At 39.1% G+C, this 12,416-nt stretch overlaps 1 protein-coding gene across 1 annotated transcript in view; it reads right to left on the bottom strand.

Moving 5' to 3' along the window:
* Nucleotides 1-2,259: 2,259 nt before the first annotated feature.
* Nucleotides 2,260-12,416, bottom strand: part of Efhc2 (EF-hand domain containing 2) — a 183,877-nt gene continuing 173,720 nt past the window's right edge. The window contains exon 15 of the mRNA XM_074062727.1: nt 2,260-2,910. Coding sequence (XP_073918828.1) covers nt 2,809-2,910 — 102 coding nt within the window. The 3' untranslated portion in view covers nt 2,260-2,808. The remainder of the gene's footprint in view (nt 2,911-12,416) is intronic.

Genomic DNA, 12,416 nt, shown 5'->3' with positions numbered 1-12,416 from the left:
AATGGTATATATGACATTAATTGAATCAAGGGCAATGCATAGAATTAAAGCAGGCAAAAATGTTTCAACTATTATAATGCTTCAAAGTACAGTCTATTGTCTAAAATTTTAACCAACTTCATGTGCTATGTCAACCAATAGACTTACCTACATTACTTTTCAAACAGTTAGATAATAGGTTAAAAAAAGGAATAAAATTAATACTGCTAATTAGTCATCTTCTGGCAACATCCATACTTCACAATAGTGACTCAGCAAACCACTAATGTGAACTTCAACAGCTTTTAATCAGGGTTGTATAAAAAGACATGACTTGATCTGGGCTTTCAAATGACTTTATCAGTCATTCCCAAGATTCCAAGAATATTAACAATCATTAGTTCTTAGGACAAAAGGTTTGCCTATATTAACCTTCAACTAACCCTGAAATCCACATGTAGCACTTGCTTTTCCATCACAATAAGAAAATGTGAGGAGCTAAAAATATGTCTTTGCAGAGGTTGTGAAACATCTTTCAAAATTATTACCCTGGAACAGTGACAATAGCTAGGATTTCTCTTTTTCGAAGAAGAGAGAAGAGGCAGAAACCCTAGTCCTTCTTCCTACCTCCCCTAAAGATGTGAGTCACAGGGTTTGTTTGTGCTGAAAACCAGAGTTATCTACTGCTTGAAACCTAAGCGGAACACATCAGCATTTTGAGACCACCTGGAACCAAGGGGAGCTGGGAGACTTCCAGATGGATTGTGAGACAATTCATTGATATTTACATAACAAGAATAAATGTTTTTCCTAAGATAGCATTTCCCTTCAGTGTCTTCAGACCACCAGCAAAAGAAGGAGGTACAGAAATACTATTACATTAATAGTCTTTGTTTTTATGGCTTTGGCATTTATTAACTAGTGGGAGCTGTTTATTGGGTCATAAACTTTACTAATGGGGATATTATCTCTAAATTATAAATCTCCTTTAGTATATGGCTTAGTTATAAAAGAATAATTATTGAAAGTGTCTATATGGCTGCAATGTATCATGTTTATCGGCAGATTTCTATAATGGCCACTTCATTGTAAATGGTGAGCTTGAACCAGGAACCAGGGCAGGAACACACATCTATACAACAGAATGAGTAGTTGGCACACCACAAATCATCACCATTGTTTGCTTTCTTTTTTCTCCTCCTGCTTCTCAAATGAACTATATTACAACCGCATATGAGGGTAAAATTATCTACATATTTAAACTCTTGAAGGAAAGACAACTAACTGAAGAGTTGAATAGGTAAGTGACAGATGTGTCAGCTTGGAAACTTCAGGAAAGTGTCATCCTTACAAAAGCTTGCTCTCTGGGAAATGGAAAATCTTGAAGTGACAAAATGGCTTAGCACTGTCAGTTGTCTTTAAAAGAGAGAGAGAGAGAGAGAGAGAGAGAGAGAGAGAGAGAGAGAGAGAGGCAGGAAAAAAGGAAAGAAGGAAGGAAGGTAGGAAGAAATTCGTGCTTCTGGGCAGGTGGTTCTAGTATCTAAATTGTATATACTAGTTTATTGGAAAGTACTATGGGGTATACTCTAACTACGGTGCACATGGGATCATCCTAGGTTTATGAATAGAAGTAGTTTATTGATTAGTTTCAATTTGGAAAAAAAAGTGAAAGAGTCAGTGTTATCAGGGAAATTGGTACATGAGTGCCAAGAAGCCAGCTCATTTCTAGGTAAGATGCTGCTGTAAATGTGGAGTGAAAGAATAAAGGGACAGGATGGGTTCCCAAGAGATCATCAGCTCCTCTTCCTCCCCTCAGAGCAGTCCCTGCAAGGTGACTCACACAGTCCCTTCCTGACAGGTTTCCACCAGGCAAAGGGCTTTAGAATATCCATGCCCAACACTGCAGCCTGGGCTAGGTTAGAGAAGACTTCTAACACTTCCCAGAGGTCCATACTGTGGGTTCTAATCCAAGATCCACTACATGACAAGAGTTTTGCTAAAAGCAGAAGCAGAAAAATGCAGGGGGGACTGTTGGTAGTTTTAGAATAAACCTTTGGGCCAAGTGGGCAAGTGGTATGTGTGTAAAATGAACCAAAACAAATCCTCGAAATCATCTGCATTCACATCCCTAAATATTTTAAACATAATGCATTTTTGGTCACACTATATTTATATACACATGCATATATTCCTAAGCTAACAAGATGACTTTAGATTTAAAAAGGGCATTAAAATATAAACAATGCATTTGTTTCCATTTCTCTCTCAAATGGGTATGTGTTGGCAGAGAGGAAGTTCCTTTTCTTCCCATAACTTTACTAACTTCGAAAAATAAACACATTCACTCAAGAGAGGTTTAAGGATTATTTTGATGAGGTGGGTTGCTATAAAACTTAATTATGTAAGTAATAAACATGTGTCAAAAAGATTTCAGAAGATGTTTAATACAATCACAACTTATTGCTCTGATATAATTTGGTTTTATATTGTCGTGTATAGCTGTCAAAAGTCATTTTCCTTTTTACATTGTAATGAATCAGGTTATGTTGGATGGAAAATTATCATAAGATTCTTTGGTATTCATAAATCATACATACAATAAATGTTCAACATTACTTTAAATGGCATTTTTAATAGTACCAGTGCATCAGCAATATAATATGATGTTCTGAAGAACTACAGTGACAAAAGAAGATTAATTGTGGTTTATGGATTTCCATTCAATATGAACCTTGTTTCCTTTTTGTTTTTAATGAAATTCTATCTACTAAAATAAACTTGGCAAAATTAGAGCAGTGAATCAAAGGGAGTTGACCAAAACTGCCATGGTCACTCATCCTCTAAGCCATACACATCCTTCAAAAGGGCTAAGTATCTAATGTATTTCACAGGTACAGGTGATGGCATTCCCAGCCAAATATCTTCACATTTCTAGAAAAAAAAATGAAGATGGAGATAATTAGAGCCACATTTCAAAGTGTAATTTTGAAAATTCAACATCAAATTGTTTCTTATCTTTAAATAAGCTTTTGGTAAACAGTTTGTTCTCAAAGCAGAGGTTTCTATGGTCTACTTGAGGATCATAAAGACTTTGGGGTAGATTCTTGCTCTTTATTCTTTGCTCACTCTTATTAGAATGACATGCCCACGGTCTTTGCTATATGACTGCAACCCCTCCCATGGAGAAGGGACATTATTTTCCTGTCCCTCTCATATGGGCTTGGTCACATGAATGGCTGTGCTATGTGCTGTTAACACATGTGGCATAAACACAGGTTCTAATGTGCTAGCCTGTTGTGCCTCTGCCATCACCGTGAGAGAAACATGACCCAGGATGCTGCTGGTCTTAGAATGATAAAGATGGAAAAGACCAGGCCCAACTTGCAAACTGGAGCCAAGCCCAGTTTGGCTGACTTACTGACCCACAGACAAGAAAAATAAATGTGTCTTCTTGTGAACCACTGCAATTTTGGGAGTTGTTTGTTAGATAGCATCACTACAGTGATAGCTCCTCTTATACTGTATTAAGGATTCAATTTTTAAGATCCATACTGGTAGCTGTAGGGTTGCTTGGTTACTGTTTCTTCAATAAACCATTAAAAGAACATTGGATCACTCATGATGTGCTCTTAGGGATATGCTACCTTATATACACAGGTGCTATATAACAATGCTTTGGTCAATGATGCTCTGCATACATGACAGTGGTCCCATGAGATTATAATGGAACTGAAAAATTCCTATTATGAGATTGTACCTATAATGCAGCACAATGCATTATTCACATGTCTGTGATAACGCTAGTATAAACAAATCTACTGCACTGCCAGTCAAATAAAAGTATAACACACACAATTATGTACTGTACATAATAATACTTGGTAATGGTAATAAATGACCAAGTTACTGGTTTGTGTATTGACTATATTATTTATCATTATTTTAGAGTGTACTCCTATTTATAAAAATTGTTTACTATAAAACAGTGTGGAACATTATGCCAGCAGTAGCCTCACACATCTCATGTTTACCACATCTCTTGGACTGCATTATTTTCTCTTGTGTTTGATCAATCTCATGTTGTTTGGTTCATTGTGACCCTAAAGCAATAGGCTATATAAATGGTATACCATATATATGCACATATAGATTTACCATATAGTCCTCTTGTGTACTAGGCTATAACATTGAGGTTTGTGTAAAGCATACTCTATGATGTTCACACAACAATGAAATCACTTAATGAAGCATTACTCAGAACCTAATGACTGTATGTGAGTGTACACACATACACACACGTATGCATGCACACACAATCCTTCTGCATATGCTATAATGGTCAATTACCATTAATATCACTAGGGGGGAGGACGTCCATAACTGTGATTCTATTGTCAAGACTTTTTTATATAAAAGGTTCATTTTTTCTTTCTTTTTTTGTGGTGCTGGGGATCAGACTCTGAGCCTCACACGTGCTGGGCAAGTGCTCTACGCTGAACTATATCCTTTGCTTATATAAGTGGTTCTATATTTTCACTAGTGTTGCATTCACATCTAGAATAACAAGAAGATGTCATAGAAACACAGGAAAGGCTCATAATTTGATGTGATGGAATTCTGGAAGCTCACCAAGCTAGTGATGTTTCAGTTGGGCCTTATGGGACAAGGACCAGTTCAAAAGGGGCCTGAAGCACTGAAGGGTATTCCAGGCATTGTGAACAGAATAAGTAAAGGCCTAGAGACATCAAAATCTATTTTCAAGAAAAGGATGTGTAGCCCAATGTGATCTAGGGCACATGGTACAAAGTGCCAAAAGGTGGTCGGAAGGGGAAGTTGGGGTCAAACTTCAGGCCTTCTGTACTAGTTCATACTTGAAGCTGTGGTAAGAGGAAGCCACTGATTAGTAACCTGACTGATTAGACAAGTTGTTGGACAGAGGGAGAGTGAAATGAAGGGAGAGTGAACTTGGAGGTGACTGTAATAACGCTGAGGAGAGATGACTGCGCTCTAACCAGGGTGGCTGAAGCTGGGCTGGAGAGCAGAGGTAATGTCCAAAAGATTCTGCAGGAGAACATAAAATGCCTAGAAGCCACAAGGTCTGAAATGGTGATGAAAGAAAGGCGTAGTGTTATGGGTTTGGGGCAATCATTGGAGTTCTTTGGCTTACAGAGATACCACTGCAATATCTACCCCTGCTTTCTCAAGGTGCTTTCTGTGTGTGTCTCTATGTCTTTCCATGGCTATCTTATAAGGATACCAAGCAATGGGCTTAGGGTCCACCTTAATCCAGTATAACCTAATTTCTACTAATTATAGCTGCAAAGACCCTATTTCCAAATAAGGTGACATTCTGAGCTTCTGGGTAGACATAGCTTTTGGGGGTGACAATATTCAACCTAGTGCAATTTCATAAGGACAGCAGGCTAAAAAGGAATTTTAATATTTTTAATAAAAATTAGGATTAAAAAGAGGGCGATATTAAGTTCAAATTTGGACATTTTTAAAACTTCAAGAACCCATAGAATATCCAAGATCAAGATTCTGGTAAATACCTGGAAATATGGTTCTACATAGCACAGAGCTAGAATCCAGAATTGTGCAAAAGAAGTGGAAGTCACTGGAATATGGATGATCTGTGAAACTATGACAACTGATAACACTTATGTAGAAAAATACTTACCAGAAAGAATTAACACTTATCAGAAAAATACCAAATACTAACATCTTTAAGACACAAAGTCATAAAAGATGAATTATGATGGATGATAAACTAGTTGCAGAGTTTTGGAGGGTTAGATGAATCTTGTAAGTATCTAGTATTAATAGTAGTTATAAGAGATTTACTGGATATTTACCATGTGGCAGCTACACTTTTAAGTGTCTTACATGTACTGCATTACTTAATCATCACAGAAACTCCTCAAGAAGTATTAGTATGACACCTATTTACAGAAAAGGAAACTGAGGCACAGAAGGATTAAGTAGTTTGCCTAAAGTGAAATCACCAGTTGGTGGAGGAGCCTAGCTTGTTACCCCAGCAGCAAGGCTCCAAAGCCATGCTTATCTGCTGGGCTACCCTCCAAAACCAAGCAATGGAGTGGGCCTATTCAGAAGCAGCTGGCTCCCATCCTACATAGCGACATTTGGTCCTCTCATTTTGAGCAAGAAAAGTTAAGTAGAAAACAATGGGGGTTCTTGATGTAACACTTCTCCTCTCTCTCAAAAATGCCTCCTGTCAGAGATTGAGGCCAAACTACCAATTGGCACTGTGAAGAAGGAAATGACCCTTCAGAAGGATAATGGCGAAACTGATCCTAAAGTGTGTTTTGTGCAATTCGTACCACATGGAACTTAGTTAAATGTCCTTCTTCACACCAAAAGCTAGTGAACCACTGTGGATATATTTGGAAATATATTTTAATCAATGAAAATTAAGATCCATTATCATTCCACTATTCAATATATCCTCAAAATTTTCATTATAAAACAAAACAATTTTTGCTCTTAAGTGGTATTTCTAAATTTAACATTGTAATAGAGGAATGATACAAACAGACACATTCAAAACCACTATTCTATGATAGGTTTTTTTAAATAAAACTTTTTAATACAAAAAGAATTAAAACACATTATATAACTCATAATAATTGCGGGCCTAACATTCTCTGAAGAAACAGGTCAGTACTAGAGGATCCTGCCTTTAGCTTATTAGGCAGCAAAAGTGGTTTTAGCTTGTTTTTTTTTTTTTTTTTTTTTTGAGCATGGAAGCATGACTGAAATGCTAACAAAAGAGAAAAAAACCTGAAGAACTTATACTGGAATAATAACTTGAGAATTAGGAGAAGAAAGCTAAATTTATTAGCAATAAGCCAGACTTGGGCAAAATGAAACTCAAGTAATATCCAGGAGATTTAAAATTCAGGGTAATTTAAGACGAAAAGATAATAGTCCATTTTCTTTAAGTCCTGATTGCTTTAAATCCCACTGCCCCAGCAAAGCTTTCCTGACTACTCCAGCCCCACTGTGCTAATTGTTTAGAATCAATACCAATTCCCTTGATTGTTTTTTTTCCCTTTGTCATTGTTCTCTAGGCTCCAGGCAGGAGTGACTTTTTCTGCTCCAAATACCTGATAAATGCCATAAACACACAAGCAGTGCTTGGGGAACCCAGGATCTATAGATTGCCACCCCCTAATTTTAGGGAGATTTTCTCAGGTATTACCTACAAATGGACTAAGGAATCAAATTTGGGATCCAAAGAAGTAGGGGGTTTTCAGAGGCTCAAGTATCAGTAAAGAGAAGGAAAGCTACCTTCTTCATAATTTTGCCTGTAATTAGATCTACCTAAAGGAATTGTATGGCTGGCCCCTTTGTTAAATGAAGAGGTTTTCGGTGACATAAGAAATCCCCATACTACCACTGACTAAACTTTTTAATAAACTTACAAGCATTCCAAATGCCACAGAATCTTTGTGAGAATCTGGTGGTAAGTTAAAATATTCTTATTCATCCTACTCTAGCAAATGCAAAGAAAACTCCAGATCATACGGTTTTCCCAACAGTGCATGTAAGTTTTGGGGGGTTTCCGGTTTGGTTTTTGTCGTGCTGGTGTTGGAACCTGGGCCTCATGCATGCTAGGGAAGCACTCTGCCACTGAGCTATATCCCTAGCTCCCACATAGAAGTATGAAGTGGGAATAACTGCATGTGCATGGTAATTGTACAAGAGGGCTCATCCACAGAAGATAATTCCTCCCATTCTGGATGAGGAAGGGCTTGCTTATGTCTCTGTAAGACAGGCTCCAGCAGACATATTTGGAACTTAACTTGCTTTGTGTTTAGCTCTGCAAGTGCCCCTTCCTATCTTCCCATCCTTTCCACTCTGGCACACACCTAAAACTTTCAACCACCAGCACCTGTGTTCCTTTGCCCTCCAACTTCTCTTTGGCCTCTGAGACCCATTTGGTTGCCCCTGTGGAAAGCAGCAAGTGCCAGGGAACTATTGCTTTTCCTCCACTGCAAGAGCAGCCTTTAACCAGTGACTGTAGGGAGTTGATGGGTGGATACTGCAGCTTCCTTGCATTGTGAGCGAGATAAGTCTGAGGTATATGTTGGCCACTGAATCCCAGTGTTTCCCAGTAGCACTAAGCTCCACTCATTCATATTTATAACTGGTTTGATAATATGCTCTTTAGTAATTAAGTCCATCCCTTTCCTTTCTCACACCTAATCCCCTACTAGTGTTCTTTTCAAACTTCTTCCTCCAAAGTACACTCAAATCATTGTCTCCAAGTCTGCTTCTAGAGGAAATCAGGTGAAGACATTAAGCTATTTTACATTTATAAAAGTTAAGAACATGTCTCTGAAAGCCATAGTATAGCTTGGAACAAAGCAACTTCCTGGTAAACTGTAGATAAAACCAGGTTCCAAAATGACTCAAAAGACAGTGCCCAAATCAGAACAAATTTAATGTAATCTGGTGCATTAAATAATACGCGTCACATAGTATTTTCTGGAAGAAGGAAGCACTGTGAAATGCAGAGTGGAATTCAATGATACAAAATTATGACTTTAAAATGGTTGGGAAAGATCATTTCAAAGAAAGTCCTATGACATATTCCAAGCTAGCTGTCACTAGAGCCACTTAAGATGTCAAAGAAGTTGGCAATAAATTACTTGTTCATCAATGGTGAAAAATTGTAGCTGTCGATTTGTTAAAAAAAAAAAATCATACAGCCCTGTAATGGAAAGCAAAGATGGCACTGGATGAAAACCCAGTAAACAGCAGCTGCCCAGTGAGAATAGCAAAGCTGTGTGTGAGCTAATAGGCCCTGGATTTATTTGCTTTGACATTTTTAAAAGAAAATTTAATTGGATTATGTCTTCTTGTAGTTTAATTTTTTTTTTTAACTGTAGTACTGGCCACCAGATGCATGAAGGGGAAAGATTGGGAGCCAATTAAATTCCATGCTTCACTGAAACAAGGTTATTTTTATTCCTCCCAAATGCAAGGCTGATAGAGTCATGTTAGTGATTTCATCATGCTACTCCCCTCTACTTGCTTCAAAAAGGATATTTCTATGGGAAATATCTATGAATTTATAGAAAGTCCAGTAGCATATATGGAATCGCATATAGGGTGGTGGTTTTCTTGGATTTTCTTCCTTCTAATAGGGCTATAAAAACATAAAAGCAATTAAACTTCAGCAAATCAAATTCAAATTCATTTTGAGAAGAGCCTTTTGCAAATACTTCTTGAGCTAATCAGGAGCATTCTGACAACATAAGGAAGAGCTCATACCTAAGATCAGCTTTGCTAATGTATCCATTCGTGTCTCATTATGGCCATGCCAGTATTTCACAAATCACTTTCCTCTGCCCTAGACAAAGCTTCAACAGAACTGTCATCTGTCTCTGAGTGTAGCTCAGAGACAGATGTAGCTTCTAAACAGGAAGCCTTTCCTTGGAACTGCATTACGGAAAAGTAAGGTTTGTAAGGAGACATGGATTTTTTTGAGCATCAGTGACAGTCTTGCATGCAATTTAAGTAGATGCCATCTAATGCTTTACATCATAGTAGTTTCCAGAAATATCATTTTCTACCAGGTTATTACTTTATATTAGGTAATCAGTATGTGTTTACCAGTTATTTAAAAAAATTAATGAGTGGATAAAAGGTTAATAACCTTTTATTTTAACTGTTAAATTCAACACAGATATCAGAAATAACTGCTTATTTAAAGAGTTGGCACTACCCTCTGAGTATACATTCCTTACCTTTAGGAATGTCTCTAAGTCCTAGCTTCCTATCTACAAATTCAAAATGATACTTATTCTGGAAAGGCTGTTGGGACAATGAAATGTCCCAACAGGGTATTCTGTGCTCCAAATGCCAAAAGGAAATGCTCAACAAGTGGGGTGTCTAAAGTTGTACCCAACCTCCCATTTCCCATTGCTATCCTGGAGGGGTAAGGGGGAGAGAAAGTGTTAGTTAGTTTTAGAGCCAACTGGTAATGCTTCTGCAGTTACAGTGCTCATAAAATAAAGCCATGTCCATTTTTTTTCTCAGAAATGTCAAAAGATAAGACACTAGTCACGCTGTGCAAGTTATAAAGTTTATATGAGAACTGATTCAGTGTTATTTTTTAAAATGTGACTTCTGAGATTAATCAGACAGGCTCTAAACAGTGAGGCCTATTCTGCCAGTTTTACAACTACCATCTGTGAGTAAGCACAATAGAATGGAAATGGTGTCTCCAGGCTGTGGTAAGCACCAGAGCAACATGCTGAGACCACAGATAGCCACAGAACAGAGAGGTAACTTAGCTCCAAGGCTCACCGTGGGTTCCCAAAGGCGCAGAGGGATGACAAAGAGAGGGCTCCTACCCCAGTCCAGGCCATAGCCAGCAGTCATGATGAGTGATGATCAACTTATATTTACCCATCCAGGAAAAATCTCTCAGCAAAGGGCACCTGGGTTAATCAAAGGTAGACTAGCTACATCACAGTCCTCTTTGAATTTTGTTTGTTTGTTGTGGGAGTCCATTTCTGTTAGGTAAGGCCATTTAACTATCACGTGTAGGGAGGCCCATCTGAATCTGAGGAACTGGTCCTGACATCCAGCAGACCAAGCTCCTGGAGCTATTATTCTAGACCTGGCTTTGTACCCTGACTATGGGGCTTGTTCTTCAGAGCTAAGACCTTTTTCATGGTAATATAATGGGCTGGACCACTCTCCATTTGTCCCAAGACACTTCACCCTGTTCTCCACCCTGGGAGGCCAATTCACATGGGTCATAACATTGAGCTTCTTTGCTCTTTGGCTTCTATGTGGGTTCAGGAAATGAGAAGTGGCGTCAGGAGATGGAAAAAATAGGAGAAACAGAGGTCAGAGTATTGATTCCCCACCCCCACCCTCTACCCTGCTCTGTCCAGGCCTTGGTTTGGTGGTGGCTACAGTGGTGTGGTGGTTATCCTCCTCTGCTTGATGTTCCAGCTTCTCAGCTGGCCTCCAGGATCGCTGGTTCCACTCTGCTTCTCCAGGCCTAGGCTTGGTAACAGCTTACCACTCTTGCCATTCCCTGAGTGTTCTGATTTTCTACTTGGTTCACCTAGTCTAACCCACTCCTCTGTCAACAGTCCCTTCATTAAATTATTTCCATGACCCCTTTGAGTTGTGCATGCTTCCTGAAACACCCTCACTAGAGTAGGGACTCAGCCTACCATCTCCTTGGCAGGGCCAAGCCTACTGACTGGCTCCTACTGATCGATAAATGGTGCTAACTACTAGATTTGCCATTACTGTGCTCCTTGCTTTGCAGTGATGCCCTGCTGGAAATCCCTGATGTCTTACCCTTCTAATCTGATGGCTTGTGTACTAGACCACCCTCTACTTAGCCTCTGGTTGGCTGAAGTCACTGGTCCTATCCCTGGCTTTTCCTATTCTCTCCTACCCACTCAATACCCTGTAGCTAGAATGAGAAATTGTCCCAAATTCTTACCCAAACATTCATTTCATCCATTAATACTGATGAAGACAGAATTTGAGTTCAATCTAGTAGTGAGGCCTATTCAGCTTTCATCAGTCAAGAAGTTCTTTTTCATTTCTTAGTATGATCCCAAGTGTAGGGGAAGAGATCATGCTGAGGAAAACATTCAGCCCAGGAGTAAAGAAATTTATGTTCTGAGTGGTAGCAGTACCGGTAACTTCTAGAGAGCTCTTCATGTCACCTCTGCAACTTTACCCAGAGACAGCTTATCCAACTCGTATGCTGGAAGAAGTATGTAGCTTCCTAACCCCAGGCCTCCACTTTGGTCCTACTTCCACACAGGAGCAGCAGGAGCTCAGTATGCCATTCTTTACTGTCAAAAGAACTTTTTTCCTTTCTTTTATTTTGTGGCACTGGGGTTTTGAACTCAGGACCTCACACTTGCTAGGCAGGTGATCTTACTGCTTGAGCCACTCCGCCAGCCCTTTTTTGTGTTTTTTTTTTTTCAAAGATGGGGTCTTGAGAACTATTTGCCTGGGGGTGGCTTCAATCTGTGATCCTCCTGATTTCTGCCTCCTGAATAGTGAGGATTATAGGCATGAGCCACTGGCACCCCACTGTCAAAAGGCCTTTAACGTCACTTCACACTCAGGGGTTACGGTACTTTCATAACCTGGTGGATCTTGTCTTGAAGCTCCACATGTGACTTTGGTGATGGCAAAGTTCCCAAATATTGATGATCCCCAAAGGTCTAAGTGAGAGGATTTTTTTTCTGCCCAACTGGGCCCCGGATCTACACATCTAGTCTAATTCCTCCAAAGCCTCTTCTGGTATAACTGCTTTCTTGTCAGTTCCCCGTATGGAATATCAGACAATGGAAGAACAGGGTAGGGAAAGGCTGTGTCACACCACCAGGCTCCTAGTTGATACAAAAACCAGTCAATAGAGG

This window comes from Castor canadensis, chromosome X, assembly GCF_047511655.1.
Source record: "Castor canadensis chromosome X, mCasCan1.hap1v2, whole genome shotgun sequence".
Taxonomy (NCBI): Eukaryota; Metazoa; Chordata; class Mammalia; order Rodentia; family Castoridae; genus Castor; species Castor canadensis.
This window is presented reverse-complemented; position numbering and strand designations above follow the sequence as displayed.